This window comes from Sander vitreus, chromosome 5 (genome assembly GCF_031162955.1).
Source record: "Sander vitreus isolate 19-12246 chromosome 5, sanVit1, whole genome shotgun sequence".
NCBI lineage: Eukaryota > Metazoa > Chordata > Actinopteri > Perciformes > Percidae > Sander > Sander vitreus.
In genome coordinates, this window is record NC_135859.1 from 34,699,818 (window position 1) to 34,718,488 (window position 18,671).

General features: G+C 41.2%; 1 protein-coding gene across 1 annotated transcript in view; it reads right to left on the minus strand.

The window, feature by feature from the left end:
- LOC144518741 (glycerol-3-phosphate acyltransferase 4) overlaps nt 1–18,193 on the minus strand; it is a 29,626-nt gene extending 11,433 nt beyond the window's left edge. Inside the window, exons 1-8 of the mRNA XM_078251635.1 lie at nt 18,057–18,193; nt 15,976–16,613; nt 10,171–10,240; nt 8,751–9,051; nt 4,831–4,905; nt 4,633–4,722; nt 260–353; nt 34–149 (exon numbers count right to left, since the gene is read on the minus strand). Of these exons, the coding sequence (XP_078107761.1) occupies nt 34–149; nt 260–353; nt 4,633–4,722; nt 4,831–4,905; nt 8,751–9,051; nt 10,171–10,240; nt 15,976–16,143 (914 nt within the window). The 5' untranslated portion in view covers nt 16,144–16,613; nt 18,057–18,193. The remainder of the gene's footprint in view (nt 1–33; nt 150–259; nt 354–4,632; nt 4,723–4,830; nt 4,906–8,750; nt 9,052–10,170; nt 10,241–15,975; nt 16,614–18,056) is intronic.
- Nucleotides 18,194–18,671: the final 478 nt, after the last annotated feature.

Consider the following 18,671-nt stretch of genomic DNA (forward strand, 5'->3'; position numbering starts at 1 on the left):
AAAACCTGGAATAAAAACAAAGTGTAATTCTACCTTTTGGCCACTAGATGTCTGTCTTTGACTTCTGAGCGTTCAAACCAAATGTGCGGGCAGGCCTTGACCATGGATCTCTGAATGACCCCCATCAAGCCACCGTGAATTTGGCCAACCTGAAAACACAAAACACAAATGTCATTTCAACAGACAAGCAGCTGCAATGGAAAGAAAGTGACCCATGTCAATGTTTTTGTAGCTTCCTGCTGAGCAGCAGTAGAGTTACCATAGCATAGCAGCCATCGCTGGCCAGGATGATAACATCGATGGGTGAGGTGTGGTTGGCGACGCAGATACCCCCATTCTTGGGTTTATTTTCACTGTAAAAGTGGAAACAGGAAGACTGTTACACTATGTGTCATGAAGACACTTCCTGGAGGATGCATTACCAAGAACTGAAACAATGTTGATTGTCAAAATACACTTTTAGTGCAAGATAATAATAAAGAAAGCAGTCAGGAGACAATATTATTCTTCTAAATTTGGGTATGCTTTGCCTCCCCCAATTTTCTTGGGAGAAACAAAGCAATGGTGGATACGTTTAAAGGTTTGACCCCCCCAGAGCATGCAGGATCTGAACCTACTCCAGATTCTTAAAGATAGAGTTGCAATCTTAAATAGAGACAGAGAGAGAAAGAGAGAGCTACACTTCCACCCTTGTCACTATTTTTAGCTCGAGAATAGAGAGGAAACACGTTACAACAGGCCAGACATTGATGGCAGACATTCAGAAGGACGCAAGAAATGATACAGATCCTTGAGCAAATAAATAACCACAGATCTGTTTTATATTTGCAAAATATTTCCTAAGTTTTCATTTGTTTTATATTAACAGATTACACTGTTGACAGATTGTCTGTTGACACAAATATTATTAAAGACCTCATGTTATGCTCATTTTCAGGTTCATAATTGTATTTAGAGGTTATATCAGGTAACTAGGTAAGGACTACTAGCCAGTCAGAAGCAGAGTATGAGGGCGTGCCCTGACAGTAGCTAGGTAAGGACTACTAGCCAGTCAGAAGCAGAGTATGAGGGCGTGCCCTGACAGTACCTAGGTAAGGACTACTAGCCAGTCAGAAGCAGAGTATGAGGGAGTGCCATGCTAGCAGCTAGGCGAGCATTATAACGTGTGTTCCAAAGTGACCACGTTTGTCTCTGAAGTAAAGGCTGGACTACAATAGAGCTGTTTGGAGCAGTTTGTGAACAGTGTTTTCTGTTGGAGATGGTAAGTCCCTTTGGGGGGGACTTTGGGCTTTTTTACTTTGTAAACCAATAATGTGCACAAAAAAGATATAAGATATATAACACAATAAAGGAAAGGGAAAACGCCAAAAAGCATAATATGAGCCCATAAATGTTTGCCTTTGCCGTTCAGTAGAGGTCGACCGATATGGGTTTTCTCTGGCCGATGCCGATCTTTAGAAATCAGGGTCAGCTGATGGCTGATAAATACTGCCGATTTATTTTGGCCGATATGTGCTTGATTTTAAAAAATGTAACACTAATATACACAGAATTTCTCAACAAAAACATTTATCGTACACTTCACCAATCTACACTTGTATACTTCAATTAAAAATGTATAATGTAAAAACATACTGTATATTGTATAAATAATTTATGAAAAATATATTAAATAAACAAAACAGGTAAGAAGAAAATAAACTTTGTCAAATAAACTTTTCAATGAAAAAATAAAGTTTAGTGCACTTAGCAGCATAATTAAACTTCTGAGAATACAAATCTGCAAGCTTCACAGAAAGTGACATATTATTATTATTCTCAACACTAACTCCTGTTGAATCACATCAGACTTGGACTCTCTAAAGTCAGATCTTGTTCACCTTGTTTGTTAGATCATTGTTCATTTGTTGCAGTGCTGTATCTGTGTTTTGGGGACCCTACTGTTACATGTCCTGTCCTCATTAGGATCTTATCTGAGCAGATTTCTGTCATTCAAACAACTCTGAGTTATCATTTAAAACTCGTCCAGCCAGTTTAATAACATTAAGGGTTTTATTCGTGCTCGAGTCCATAGATGCAGTTAATGGATACAGGCATGGAGAACTGAAGGCTCTGTTAGCAACGATTAGCTCCGTTAGCGGTTAGCTCCAGTTAGCTCCGTTATAGGAGTGGATGAGACTGCCACTGACAGGGGTAACAACCAGACTCTGATAAATGACATTCCGAGAGCTTCCACAGCGGTGTGGCCGTGGTGTTTTGTACGGTTTAATTAGTACAGTTAATCCCAAGGCAAGAACACAGCAACATGCTACTGCTAACGGTAGAGTCGGAGCCTGAAGACTTCACGAGGGGAGGGGCTGGAGGCAGCTGGTCTGGGTGCGCTGTAAAAAAATGTCGCCTATTCATGTTTTTAACACTAGGCTGCCCGCAGATGCGCCTGCCTATTAAGCGCCTTGATATACTGGGATATTGGCCGATGCCGATTATGTAAAAAGATGCCAAAAATCGGCCGATTAATTAACCAACCGATCAAAATAGTTGCTGATTAATTTAATAGTTATACTAAACCAAGAATCTTTGCAGCTCTAATTACCATGATGAGCAATCTCACTAACTAACAATGGGCCTCGAGCTTCATCTTAAATGTTGTTTCAAAGGTTTCATTTCAAATTCAGTCAAGCCTGCGCTGTAGTTTACCAAACCCAACACCAGCTATTTCAACTACAGTTGATAAAAACAATACACGAAGCATCAACTTCCTCTCCCACATCCTCCTGCATGTTCCTATCCTCTCTATAAAAACCCCACGTACTGCTTCACGTTCCTCTCAGATTCACACTCTGCTACATTTGCATAAAATGTCCAAAAAAAAGAACAAAATCCTCACTACCATCGTCCCTTCAATAGTAACACTGGTGCACAATATTGCACCCATTAACTCGGCCGGCCGGCAGCCGTCGGAGGTCATTGTACACATGATCCTGTTTAAATCGATCTAAAATAAAAACCATAACAGCTAGAGCATTCATTCTTTTTGCAGCAGAAAGATAAGGCTTCTGCATTACTTTGAACGCTCGTGATGGAGCTCTTGCCTGTGTGACACCATTCTATTGCAGATGAAACTGTCAAAACGCATTTATACTCCGCTCATTAAAATGAGCGTATCTCTGTGGCCGGGTTGGTTCAGTTGGTAGAGCAGGCGCACATGTACTGAGAGGTTTATGCCTTGACGCAGAGGTCCAGGGTTTGAATCTGACCTGTGATGATTTCCTGCATGTCTTCCCCCCCCCTCTCTCTCTCTCTCTTCCCTTTCTCACTTAGCTGTCCTGTCAAAAATTAAAGGCGGAAAAGCCCTAAAAAAAATAAATAAAAAAGAGCTTACCTCAAAAACTACATTTTTTTTGACATAGTTTTAATAACTTCTGGCGTGTTAAGAAGTATTTTGTTGATGTTTCTACATTCAGAAATCTTTTGGATCAATATGTTGCGGAAAATCTGATAAAAACAGGGTTAAGAATAGTGAAATGCGTGCTTGCAAATTAGCTATGTGAAGTCAGCAGCTCCAAGCGTTGTATTTTATGTTTACAAAATGACTGTAGCTTGACTGACTTGGCTTTGTGTATGAGATCGCATTACTGAGGGTTTTGTGCTATACAGAGGCTCATCTCTGCTCCAATGAATGTGAATGTAGACAGTCTGAGTCTAGCCTCAGGCAGCCTCCCTTTCACACTCACACACTCTGGGTGCTCGCATTACAAGAGCTGACACACCCCGAACACAACTTATCCATCATTATGTAATCTCACGTAGACCCCTTTCCCTGCAAGGCAAGAGGCCTGCAGAGAATCACGTTTTAGAATAAGAATAATGGGACCAGGTGAACAAGACAAGCAGCATTGGAGCGGCTTGTTTAAAACAATCAGGTAACTTCTGATTAAATGTCATGGCATTTGGAAAAGCTATGAGTTGCAACATGTTTTCTCCTGAAATATTAGTTAAAAAAAGCACAAAAATGTTTTACCATTTGTCCTTAATTTTGGTGAGCATCAGTGCAGAGCTCTGTCCCAATAAAACTGGATTTGTTTTGGTGATGTCAATAATTAACACTGGCAATGCTAAACTTTTATTTTTAGTAAAGGCCTTTGCAGATCTCTAACCATTGTGCCAGAGGTGTGGATACATGTGATTAATCATTAAGTAAAACTGGAGAACATTATTTATCTATCATTATTTTAGTGACCTAACAGATAAGACTGACTGACGTGCGTCGTCGTTTCCAAAGGTCTCCGTTTGTGTCCGTCCAGACTACAAAGCAACCCCGGAGTTTTATAACCAAAACGGGGGTAGCAGAGTTTCCAAATGTCTCCGTTTTAGGGGCTCGGAAACGCCGCAGTAGTGTGGACGCGAGGGGTAAACGTAGCAAAAGATATTCGTTTTTTAAACCAAAACGTAGTAGTGTAGATGTAGCCTGTGGCTGCCCACTGCTCATAATTAGTTTGGACGGGTTAAAAGCAGAGGAAACATACCTCGTGTGTGTAAAACGTACTTGACTATATATATATAGTCAAAAACTATTTGCATCGGACGTGAACCCAGCACGTCTGATGGAAGTTGGGGGCAAAGGTCCCTTACCTGTTATGGTAGGTGATAATGGCCGTCAGAGCTCGGACACATATTCTGTAGCACATCAGATGGACTTTCTCACTCAGAAAGTTTTTTAACCTGCAAGAAAAAGCATATACCAGCATGACGTACTCTGTGTGTGAACACGGCAAACAGTTTCCTTTATTTTTGATAAATCAAAACAGACCAGCTTGTCGTCAGTCTCACCTTCCGCTTGGCAGCAGCCCGATAAGACAGGTGAGGAAAACGAGGAGGCCGACACCAGTGAAGGCCAGAGTTACCCTGAAAGAGACGGACAGGCAGGTTACATCTGATCCTGCGACAGGGAATCGCTTAACAAATAGTCTCGCATTGCCAGACCTTCCTCCACAGCGCCGCGGAGGAGGGTCTGGCTAGTCCACACAGCATTCCTGGATGGGAGAAAAACGTGCTCTGGTTTATTGGCATTTCTTTAAACCAATCACAATCGTCTTGGCCGTCGCTAAGGGCCGTGCGGAACAACAGTGCCTCTGCACTGTGGCACGAGAGGAAAAAGCTCAGGGGGTCACAAAGGCAGCAAAGAAAATCACTGGCTGCCCTCTCTGGAAGAACTTCACAGCTCCCGCTGCCTCAGAAAGGCCAAAACCATCCTACAGGCCACATCAAAGTATAGTTCCCCCCACCTATCTATGTCAATAGGGCTATGTGCAATTTTTAAATGTGGATGCCTGTATGGGTGTGTCTCCTATGTGTTTTTAGCATTAATATGTATGCAGTAGTATCATTCTTTATATATGTATTTATTTATGCATATATTACCTCAAAAGATGTTTGGAACTGCACTTAATTTCGTTGTATCTGTTATGACAAATAAAGATATTCTATTCTATTCAAAATAGCCTCGGGAAGGAAGTAGTTTTGGTGGAGCATTAATGCGTTCAAAAGTTGTTTTAGTCGTGCAACAGAAAACTCAGATTGGACAGATAGTCTAGCTAGCTGTCTGGATTTACCCTGCAGAGATCTGAGGAGCAGTTAACCATAGTCCTCACAAATCCACCGGAGGTTAGAACGCCAACACAAAGAAAGAGGAAGGAGACGGACATCTGGCCGAAATGAGGGACATCTGGAGGAATTTCCGGCGGCAACTGAACAATCCCGGAAATGAAACGTCGTCGATATAGACTACTTAAAAAGAAACATCATTTCTGTGGGGAGAGGAGGGATTCCACCTTTTGGTTGAACACATTTAACCCATATCGTGTAAACAACGATCTCCCGCGGCCGGTGGTATAAAAACCAGAAGAGCTAGAGCATTCATTCTTTTTGCAGCAGAAAGCTGCACGTTGTACGCTCTATTGACGTCACCACGTTACGTGACGTCCGGTGCAAAACCGCGTCACACCATTTCTAATGCAGATGAAACTATCAAAACGCCTTTACACTCTGCTCATAAAAATGAGCATATCTCGTGGCCGGGTTGGGTCAGTGGGTAGAGCAGGCGCACATATACTTTAAGCGTTTTTCCATTACATGGTACCTGCTCGACACAACTCTACTCGCCTTTTTTGGTTTTCCATTATGATAAAAAGTCCCTGGTACCTGCTAACAGGTGGTTTATTTAGTACCACCTCCGTGGAGGTTCCCAGCGAGCTGAGGCGATACCAAAAGGTGACGTGAAAGCGACAGACGGGGGTCCTGAACAAACCCGCCATTTTTAAATAGTTCAGCCAGCTGTGTTTTTTTTTTGCTGCCTCCAGCTTCATTTGAAACAAAATGTGTCTTCTGGCAACAACAACAACAACACACCTTCAACGTTGTGTGTGTCGTGTTTACTGCTCAAAAACTAAAAAGTACACAGAGTTGAAATGACATCTGGAGTGTTAAGAAATATCTTGTTAATGTTTCTACATTTAGAAATCTTTTGGATCAATATTTGTGGGTTTGGTCAAATGTAATGAAAACGTGTCCAGTTTTGGTATACATCTATTTTTTCATGACATGATTTGTTTTAATACTTTAACCATTATGGTTTATTGACTTATATAACCTTTTAGCTTAGGATACTGGTACTGGCTATACAGGTACTGATTTTAGGCATATAAAGCATTCCAAGAAATGACATCACAAAATGTGAAAATACCAATGTAGGCATTTAAATGCGAGAACATCCTCAATCCTCAACATCCAAATAAGTTTCCTTCTGTACTACAAGTTTTCTTTTCTGAGTAATGTTATCCAGGGGTGCGGGCCGCTGGTTATCAATTACAAGTTTCACGCTCTCCTCCGTCACTGCTAATAGACTCCCGACCCTGCAGGAAGGAAGGTGATGATTAAACTGGCCAACAGGTCGACTTCATTTGGATGAACCAATCACTTGGGATTGGAGGTGTTGATTTAAATTGGGAGAGATTTAGAAACAAGAGAGGTACGGGTTTCATGCTCTCATGCAAGTGAGCCAGGTCGATATTCAACTAGACAATAACCGAATGAGAATCCATTAACTGGACGGGACAGTGCAGCGTCTGTCTGTGCAGCAGTGGCCTGATTAGTCTCCCCACTGGCAGTTGGAAACGAGCCAGCCAGGCTTAGTACTGAGTCACTGTCCCTGTGACCGTCTAAGCTAACCCCGAATGAGGATCTCCCTCTTTAACTCCCTGCATGTGCCAACATGTAATGTTACCAGGGGTTTTTACCTGCAGAGAGAATTCTTTGGCGACCCCCCCCCAAAAGGTTTTATTCAGCGCCAAAGGAAAATAACTAGTGCCGAAACGTCTTTGACTTCCAGCGGTCAACTCCTCTTATCCACAGCCGCTATACACTCACCTAAAGGATTATTAGGAACACCATACTAATACCGTGTTTGACCCCCTTTCGCCTTCAGAACTCATTGTGGATTCAACAAGGTGCTGGAAGCATTCTTTAGAAATGTTGGCCCATATTGATAGGATAGCATCCCCCACACCATTACACCCCCACCACCAGCAGCCTGCCCAGTGGTAACAAGGAATGACGGATCCATGTTCTCATTCTGTTTACGCCAAATTCTGACTCTACCATCTGAATGTCTCAACAGAAATCGAGACTCATCAGACCAGGCAACATTTTTACAGTCTTCAACCGTCCAATGTTGGTGAGCTCGAGGCAAACTGTAGCCTCATTTTCCTATTTTTAGTGGAGATGAGTGGTACCCGGTGGGGTCTTCTGCTGGTGTAGCCCATCCACCTCAAGGTTGTTTGTGTTGTGGCTTCACAAATGCTTTGCTGCATACCTCGGTTGTAACGAGTGGTTATTTGAGTCAAAGTTGATCTTCTATCAACTGGAATCAGTCGGCCCATTCTCCTCTGACCTCTAGCATCAACAAGGCATTTTCGCCCCCCAGGACTGCCGCATACTGGATGTTTTTCCTTTTTCAGACCATTCTTTGTAAACCCTAGAAATGGTTGCGCGTGAAAATCCCAGTAACTGAGCAGATTGTGAAATACTCAGACCAGCCCGTCTGGCACCAACAACCATACCAAGCTCAAAGTTGCTTAGATCACCTTTCTTCATTCAGTTTGGAGTTCAGGAGATTGTCTCGACCAGGACGACACCCCTAAACGCATTGAAGCAGCTGTCATGTGATTGGTTGATTAGATAATTGCATTAACGAGAAATTTAACAGGTGTTCCTAATAATCCTTTAGGTGAGTGTATTTTACTCATGCAGCTTTCACTGATAAGTTTTTTAATACAATTTTTTTTAGTAAAAATAGTAAATTTCACAATACATTTTGTGTCTCTTTGTAGTCGCGTTGCGTCTCTTTTTGGTCATTTATGTTTTCTTTGGGGTTGTTTTGGGTGTCTGTGGTAGTTTTGCATCTTTTTCACATCACTTTGGATCGTTGTTACAATATCTGTGTCTAAAACTTTGGAAAAGCTAGAGCAGATAATAAATAAATAACACTCAAAAAGCTTAAAGTCCAACTACAATCATTAGATCAGTTACGTTCATTCAGCTTACATGCTGCCCAAAACGGCTCGGATGCTGCACCTAAACCTTACAGTGGCAGGGAAAATCCTGTTAATGTGTTCGGTTTTCTTTAAAAGCATGCGTGGTAAGGGTCACTCTTCTATATAAAGAAACCTCTCTGCTGGAGGTACGGCTGATACCTGAGAGGCAGCAGGAAGCCGTAGCGGATCAGCAGGCCGAGCCCCCAGAGGACGGTCAGCCTCAGGCTGATGTAGTGGAAGTTGTTGTTGCTGCGAGTCAGCAGATTCCAGGACTCCAACTCCTCGGCAGAGAACCGCTTGGTCACCTCATCGTCCATGATGCTCTCCACTCCTCGCCGGGCAAAATAGAAGATGTCAGACATCTCAAACTCGGGGGCTGAGTCCAGGTCTCTGTTGCTGCCGCTGCGCCTGATCTCCTTGATCTCCTCCTCCAATGAGGTGGGCTCCCTGGCGATGATAGCTGCAACAGTCCAGGGAGAAAAGAGGTCAGCGAAAGTCACACTGGCTGCTCGCGTGAGTGTGGCGTTTCTGTTGCGTGTCAGCTGCGTGGCATTTTCTATGTCTTTACACACCAGAAACGTGTCTGACGCGGCGCTGCTGCTGCTAGCCTCGTCTGTACACATGTAGGTTTCCCATTGATTTACTGCACTCAAGCAGTAGTATACTTCATGTTAAACATAAATATATACTGATCTGATTATAGCAAAGACAACGTCGGCAGTATTGACGGCAAAACAGGCTCCAGAATATTTGGTTCTGTATTGACAGGTGCAATATTTGAAAATCAATAATTATTTATTATTATTTTTTTAAATTACATTTATATCTACATTTATGTCAAAACCTCGAGACTTTCAAACATCAACATGTCATTTATTAAATGTATTTGTGTCAAAATGACATATAAACATCTTTTCGTATTCTATTTTGCCTGGAAACGCTTCCAACACGCTTGCGTATCGCATGAAAAATAGGCGTCGGTCCTATTTCTAGCATGCACACGTTTTCGGGAGTGAGACGTGCGTGTTGCGCAGGCAGTGTGTAAGCTCTAACCTGTTACGATGGGAGCCGAAATAAAAACGGACACGCCACGCAGCTGACATGCTCACGCCACGCAGCCAGTGTGTAGCCGGCCTAAGGCTACATCTACATGACTACGTTTTCACTTCTAAGTGGCATTTTGAGACAAAACCGATCTCCGTCCACACAAGTGTTTAAAGGCACACTATGCAAGATTTGTACCTTAATATAACAGCTTCAAAGTCATTTCGATGGTAAACAAACTCGTAGTAGGGCGAATCATCCCAATAGCAAAGCGGGTGGGGGGGGGGGGGAGAGAAATGCTGCTTGCAAAACCGTCGTTTCCAAATGTCTCCGTTTGTGTCCGTCCAGACTACAAAACAACCCCGGAGTTTTTAAACCAAATGGGGGCAGCAGTGTTTCAAATGTCTCCGTTTTAGTGTGGACGTGAGGTGCAAATGTTGCAAAAGATTTTTGTTTTTAAACCAAAATGTAGTAGTGTAGACCTAGCTTAAAACAAATACACCTACTGAATATGCACGATGATAGTACAGCTTACCATTTGAGTAGGGTTTGTACAGATGGTGATTATTTTCTTTGGCTCCTCTCTCTATCCTGAGTGTGGCCCACTGCAAAGACAGAACAAAAAGGTGTGTAAAAATACAAGTGACACAAAATACACAGAATGCAGCACATTCATTTTACTTCATCAACAAATTAAACAATAACAGAAGGAACGTTCACATTGAAGTGTGTTTATCGTGAGTCTAAAACGCCGCCGTTGTGCCACAAGTTTCTGAAGCGGCAACTGTAGATGTTGTTAAACCTGACTTTCTAGATTTCAACAAAGCAGTCACAACAGCTTCCTGCTCATGTTTTGGTTCTCTCTCTATTCTGAGTGTGGATGTTAATGCAGCAAAAGTTCAAGACAAGTTGAGGAAACATTACATCATTACATCGTCATTTAGCTGAGGCTTTTATCCAAAGCGACTTCCAATTAAGTGCGTTCAACCTTGAAGGTGCAAACTCCAGGAAACAAGTAGTAAGTGCAAGTACATTAGCTTCAAATAAGCAAAACTACAAAGAGCCATATGAAAGTGCAGCTTTAAGAATATATATACTGTATGTTTTTTTTTTTTTTTTCATCCGAGATGTAGTCGGAAGAGATGTGTTTTTAGCCTTCGGCGGAAGATGCGTAGGCTTTCGGCCGTCCTGATGTCAATAGGGAGCTCATTCTACCATTTAGGAGCCAGGACAGCAAACAGTCGGGATTTCGTTGAGTGATTAGTTGTACCTCGCTGTGAGGGGGCAGCAAGCAGGTTGGCGGGTTGGGGTGTAAGGTTTGACCACGTCCTGGATGTAAGCCGGGGCCGATCCGTTCGTGGCCCTGTATGCAAGTACTAGTGTCTTGAAGTGGATGCGGGCAGCAATTGGTAGTGTCAAACAGTAAAAGTTGACCCTGGGCAAATAATGTGCACGGCTTATCTGTTAGCCACGGCCTTGTTCTGAGACACAACAATAATAATAATAATAATATGTAGACAAAAACACAGAGAGGCAGGAAAAGAGTGCAGTGTTCAAGATGTAAGACAAGCAGGACAGATCAGGAAACGATTGACTGGTAAGTGTTGGGTGTTTTCACTTGGCCAACAGTCTCAGACTTCAGTTTATACCACAACACACAGTGACTCAGAGGTTTGTCTGCACCAATTAATGCTACAGTAGGAAATAGTTTAGCGCACACGTCCAACTCGAGACCCGCGGGCCAACTCAGGCCCCTCACAGATTTTGATACAGCCCACATTTCAATTTAGGTTCACAAATCATTTTGGGCCACCTAGTTTTTGTCACTTTCGCCAGCGTTTTTTTCTTTAGCTTTTGCCACTTTTTTTGGCGCCTTTCCCAATTTTTTTTTTTTTCCTCTCAATGTTTTTTTTTTTTTTTTGCTTTTTCCGCCGTTTGTTGCTTTTCCGAGCTTTTTTTTGGCCCTTTTTTCTTTGCTGGCTAAGTATCTTTTTTGCAGACTTTTAAAAGGGCCAAACTGTGATAAGTGAGAAGACTTTTTGACTGTTCATCTACAGCTCTACATGTCTTAGGGCATATATAATAAAAGTATTAATTGGAGTGCCTTTATATATTATCTACATTAAGGATCTAGTGCCTAGTCGTTGAGCGTGTAGAGTGTTAGGTCTTATTTTGATTTTGATCTATGTTACATTACATGTCATTTCGCTGACGCTTTTATCCAAAGCGACTTCCAATTGCTACATATGTCAAACACGCCTCTGGAGCAACTAGGGGCTGCTCAGGGACACACTGGTTGATGCATCGGACCGGGTCTCCCACACCAAAGCCATGTGTCATATCCACTGCGCCATCACCACCACTTACCCTGATATTGATCTAAGTTGGTCAGAATTACTCTAATACATAAAAATAAAAACAGACACACACACATTCCTGGTATATCTAGCATTCCTTATGCTTGCTTTTACAGCTACGTTTCAATCGTGTCGTGACAAGTTTTAATACTGATTCAACGTATCAACCAGCAGCTGCAGTTGACAGCAGTACTTTGGGTGGAGGGGAGGAAAACAGAGCTGCTCCTTCTAGTAAAACAACACGAACAAAAATAAGTGAGTGTTTGTGCTTTGGTTTTGCTCCAGAGCTGCCTGTGAAAGAATACGTTATTATCCCCTATCAAAAATTACAGGTGTGGGATAAGTAAGTAGACATGCAACAACAGTTATTGTCATAGTCGATTAATCTGTCGATTATTTTCTCGATGAACCGATTAGTTGTTTGGTCTCTAAATTGTCATAAAATGGTGAAAAATGTGGATCAGTGTTTCCCAAAAAGCCCAAGATGACGTCCTCAAATGTCTCGTTTTGTCCCCAACTCAAAGATATTCAGTTTACTGTCACAGAGGAGAGAAGAAACTAGAACATATTCACATTTAACATAACATAATAGTAATTTAAATAAATTGATTAATCTTTGCAGCTAGATTACAGCACAAATAACTTTACTTCAAGCGAGTGATTTTTGTCACACGTATTCTCTTTGAGCAATAATTGTATAAACAAAACAAAAAAACGTAATCATGCCCAAGACAAAACAAATATATGCGTCTATATATACGCCTAAAATAAAGAGACCTTTTGCTTTAAAGTAATGACACATTCTCTTCAGGTTCACACAGTCGGTACTGCATCTGTCCTTTGACCTTTGCTCTAAAATCTCCCGGTTGCTTCGGGAATCATGAGCTGAGAGCGTCTCTCACAGCTCCCACCGGCCCGTTTATTTCTGGCGCAAGATCTGCTCTCAGAGGTTCACGGCTGGAAAGAGATGACAGCTCTACGAGGGAAGAGTCGCCAGAGATAGCAGAAGGAGAAACTAGATAACTGTGTCAGGAGTCAGCTGGTAAATACTGACATCTTGAGCTAGCCTCACTGCACATTGAAGCGGATGCATTATATACTATATCCACGACGGACCGCTTCCGGGAATGCTCCGTTGCCGCCAGAAATTCCGCTGGATGTCCTTCTTTTCGGCCAGATGTCCGTCCCCTTCCTCTTTCTCTGTGTTGGCGTTCTAACCTCCGGTGGATTTCTGAGGACTATGGTTAACTGCTCCTCAGATCTCTGCAGGGTAAATCCAGACAGCTAGCTAGACTATCTGTCCAATCTGAGTTCTCTGTTGCACGACTAAAACAACTTTTGAACGTACACGTTCCACCAAAACAAGTTCCTTCCTGAGATTATTTTGCAGAGGCACCGTGGCTCCGTCCAGCGCTTAGCGCCGCCCAAGACGATTGCGATTGGTTTAAAGAAATGCCAATAAACCAGAGCACGTTTTTCTCCCATCCAAGAATGCTGTGTGGACTAGCCAGACCTTCCTCAGCAGCGCTGTGGAGGAAGGTCCGGCAATGCGAGACTACTACTGCCATTACTGGCAATTTGTTGGCGACTCATTTCTCAAAAAGTCTAAACTGCATCAGCAAGCAACATTGCAGGCTGTCGGTGCCGCGTCACAGACAACAGTTACAGACAAGGTGTCTGCACTCCTGTTGTCTTCAGTAACATAACAAGGGAAGACTGGCCCCGTGGCGGTGATGGTAATCTGCGTCAGACAGTGAAAACAAAAACCACTGGTTGGATGCTAAAGACAAGTGTAACGCCGGCACCTGACCAATGCTAACAGAACTACCGCTTTATATTGGATAATTTAAGGCTGTAAATAACCATTATTTTATTGTTGATTATTTCCTCGATTAATGGATTAGTTGTTTGGTTTATAAAATGTCAAAAAAAAAATGGTGAAAAATGTGGATCAGTGTTTCCCAAAAAGCCCAAGACGACGTCCTCAAATGGCTTATTTTGTCCCCAACTCAAAGATATTCAGTTTACTGTCACAGAGGAGAGAAGAAACTAGAACAATATTCACATTTAAGAAAGCTGGAATCAGATAATGTTCAATAGTTGACATCTAATCAATGAATCTTTGCAGCTGTAGTTGTATACCGAGAACTGCTTTTCCAGAATCAAACATGACTGTTGTAAATGTTGACTGAAAGGGCGGACAAAACGCAGCCAGAACAAATACAGGATGCTCTTAAAGAACTTATACAAACTGTGGTTGATGAATACCAGGTTGTGAAGACAGAGCATCATAACTGCAAGAATAGAAACACACCTTGAGACATACTGTACTGTTGTGTGTATTACGTGTTTCCGCTCCATCCTCAGCTAACACATAATGATTAACACATTAGGGTGGCATCTAAAATGATCTGATACTGATTTATAAAATCATGAGATGTTTTTTTAAGAGGCTTTGTTTCAAAGCTAGACTAAAGATGTTGGTATCAAATGAAACTAGACGATCTGAGGAATCCACGTCACGCTAAATAACGCTACAAAGTTAGGCGAAATTCTGGCGAGGGAAAAACTGCCATGGCTTTAGGTCTTCGTCTCGGCATCACACCCTTTGCACTAAAGAAAGCAATTGTGAAAAATGTCTGTCTTTACGTCACTTTTACGTAGCTTTAGGGTCGTCTACATTACTATTAACAATTTGTGCTGTCAAACGATTAAAATATTTAATCGCGATTAATGTCATAGTTAACTCGCAATTAATCCCACATTTTTATCTATTCTAAATGTCCCATTATTTCTTCTCATTTAAATGCTCTTATCAACATGGAAAAGTGGATCGGCTTGCTTTGTGCAAAGGTTTTTTTTTTAATTGAAAACAACATTGGCATATACTGTAGTGTTCAATTTCACACTAACATTCTCACTTGGAGCAAATAATCTCTCACACAATGTAACGGCTTTGATGAGGGGGCGGAGAATTGGCATCAGCTGTGTGCTCGGCCATCAGCCGCGTGCTCGGCCATCAAGTGGTATTTCAGACTGGACGTGCTGCGATGATAGCTCAGTTCACAACAACAAAACACACAGATCACGTTGGTCTTGTCAATGGAACCATTTGGCAACTTTTTTAAAGTAAACTTTCCATTCAGAATCTTATTGGCATCCATTTCGGCGTCTCGCGCTCACCATCCACTCAAAACGTAACGTTAGTCTACTACTCTTTGGCCGGCTCGCAAGCCCAGACAAGTGTGTGCGGCGTGCCTGTTGTTTTGTTTCCGGTCTAGCTAGATCCAGTGTGGTGTTGTAGTTTTTCTAACGTTACTAGTTGTTGCAACAGCATGTGAAAAAAACTACAGTTTGCTAGGCCAAAAAGAACGTTAATCTTGCACTACAAAAAATTTCGCCGTTAAAATGGGTTTGCGTTAACGCCGTTAATAATGCGTTTAACTGACAGCACTAATACATATATACATACATACATACATACACACACTATAACACATCACCTCAAACTGCAGTTAACGTGTATCTGTGCTTTATCTAGTTAGGTAGAAAGGCGCTATATAAATGCAGTATGTTTACCATTGGATGAGTGGTTCTCGACAGCGGTGGAATGTAACTCAGTACATTTACTTAAGTACTGTACTTAAATGTAAATGTTGAGGTACTTGTACTTTACTTGAGTCTTTTCTTTTCATGCCACTTTCTACTTCTACTCCGCTACATTTCAGAGAGAAATATTGTACTTTTTACTCCACTACATTCATCTGTTACAGCTTTAGTTACTAGTTAATTTACAACCCGACAATGCTGCAGGCAACAAGACTGGGAACCAAGAGTTTTATAAATGCATTTTGTCCAACATGTTTGTGAGAATTTACACAAAGTTGTGGGAAAACAAATACTGGGAACTAAGCACTCGCTACAAACGAGCACTGAACTAGTTTCTTCAAATAAACAGACAACATTATGCGGCAAACTCTTACCTCAAAGAGCTTCAGTAAGGTTTTCATGTAAAGACGCCGGATGCCGAAGGACACACCAAAGATGGCAGGCACGATAATGAAGACCAGCAGCAGGGTGAACCACACGGTGAGGGAGATGCCGAGCAGGATACACACCAAGTTGTCAAAAGGGTTGAAGAAGAGCTCCATCTTGAAAGTCAGATGTGCGAGGAAATCTGTCAGAAAGGGTTGAATTTAAGAGGGCAGAGAGGCACAGCACTCCGCCTCCCGGCATCAAGTGGCCCCGATCTTCTGTCAGAAAAAGGCCTTCATCAAGATAATTTAGGGGACGGAGCTTCTCCTCACACTGAACAGAGAACCCACATATAAAGTACAAGTGGCCGTCTTGGCGAGGCCCTCTCGGGTAATATCAATGAATTTCATCATGTTTACCCTCAATCGGTTTCAGAAACTCAGTTGAAAAAATGTACTCCAGGTTTTTGTTAAGTCTTTTAAAGCGGTTGCGACGTCATAAAGACAGATCCTCTGCTGCAGATGTCCTTTGCTTATTTGAGCAAAAGCCTCCCGCTGGCGACAGAGATGTAAACAATGAAACAAGCAGGCACAGCAGGTGGTTCTTTTGTCTGGCGAAGATCCAGCGGCTCAGTGTCAACACAGACCTGAAAAAGATGTACAAACAGACGCTCAGAAAGATCCATGTCAAAGTAGTCTCTCCTCTATGAACCGAGCACGTATGGTGTAACTTAATGATGCAAAACAGAAAACAGTTCCCTGTGTTTTCTCTGAAACGTTAATAACTTTGAATACCGGTCCCGTGTGCAAAGTTATTGTAAAGTAAAAAGAAATGGATGCCACTAATCACGGAATCATCTGGAGCTTTAACAACAAAGTAGGTGTAAACACTTAAGGAACTTAAATCTGTCTTTTTGTTAAGTACAAACACAGAAATAGACACATGGCTTAACAACAAAGCTGAACAAGGTAAACAAACATTTGACTACTATGTACAGATTTGTATATTTGTTAAATTGGAGAGAGAGAGAGAGAGAGAGAGATATATATAGATAGATAGATACACAGAGAGAGAGAGATATATATAGATAGATAGACAGAGAGAGAGAGATATATATATAGAGAGAGAGAGAGAGAGAGAGAGAGAGAGAGAGCGCTGCAACAACTAATCAATTAGTCGATCCTAGAAAATTAATTGGCAACTATTTTTATAATCGATTAATCATTTAAGTAATTTTTCATGCAAGAATGGCAGAAATTGCAGTTTTCAGCCTGTAAAATAGGAAGGTTTACCGTTTTATATCATATTATACTGAACATCTTTGGCATTTGGACTGACAAAACAAGACATTTAAAGACATGTTTATAGATTAAACCATTACAGTTTGCTTATATATCTGAGGTAGTTAAATACGACAGTATATACAGCGTATATTGACAGAAATGTACATGTTTAAAGTATGTGTTTAACACTGTAAAAGGTGAATGCTTGGAGGATTGATCCGGTTACAAACGGACTACGTTAGCGGTTGATTAACGGGCATGTATCCCTTTTCAGCGAAGGGGCCAATAACTTTATAAACAAACGTTTCTGTTATGAGTTAACAGTGCTGCAGAGATAACGTTAGAGGCCCTCCGTCCCTTCCTTCTTATTATACATCCATGCTCCGTCTTCATCTCCTCTGATGATGCTAACGAGAGGCTCCATCCCCAGTAACTGTAACGTTAGCTAACAGTTACCAGTTAGCTAGGAATGGAACGTTAGCTCTCACAACGGCAATTAGCATATAAGTACGACTTAAGCTAGCTAGTCATGGAACTCAAGACTCCTTTAACGTCAACGTGACCACATAAACAATTTCATGTCTAAAGTGAGCTTGTGGCCTCCCGAGCTCCACCTCGTTTAGCTAGCTCAGCCCCCCCAGAGAGAGGACCGTCCGCCCGGGTGTAAATGAAATGCTGAGCCAACCTTTTTAGTTATAAGCTTGGTTTGGCTGTACAATTAGCGGTTTCTTACAGCTTAACGTTACTATCCTAACCAGGAGTTAACATGAATGTAGCTATTTAAACAGACCAAGTATTTAACTAACCTTCAGTCATGTTACGTCCGGTACAGTAGGCTTAGACTGGTCAATCGCTTGTCTTTGTCTTGCGGACTGTAGCCAAACTCCAACCGGCGAACAACATGGACAGCAGACAACGGGCGGCTCGATGCTGGCTACGTACTACGTATTAACTGAACAGCACTCCTCTACTCGGCTGAACTTCACTCAAGTTCCGCCCTGACACCTGGTGGCCAAAACAAGGTACTGCACTTTTATTTATTTATTTATTTATTTATTTATATATATATATATATATATATATATATATATATATATATGTATATATATATATATATATATATATATATATATATATATGTATATATATATATATTTATATATGTATATATATGTATATATATATATATATATATATATATATATATTTATATATGTATATATATGTATATATATATATATATGTATATATGTATATATATGTATATATATGTATATATATATATATACGTATATATATATATATATATATATATATATATATATATATATATATATATATATATATATATATATATATATATATATATACATATATATACATATATATATTTATATATATACATATATATATATATATAT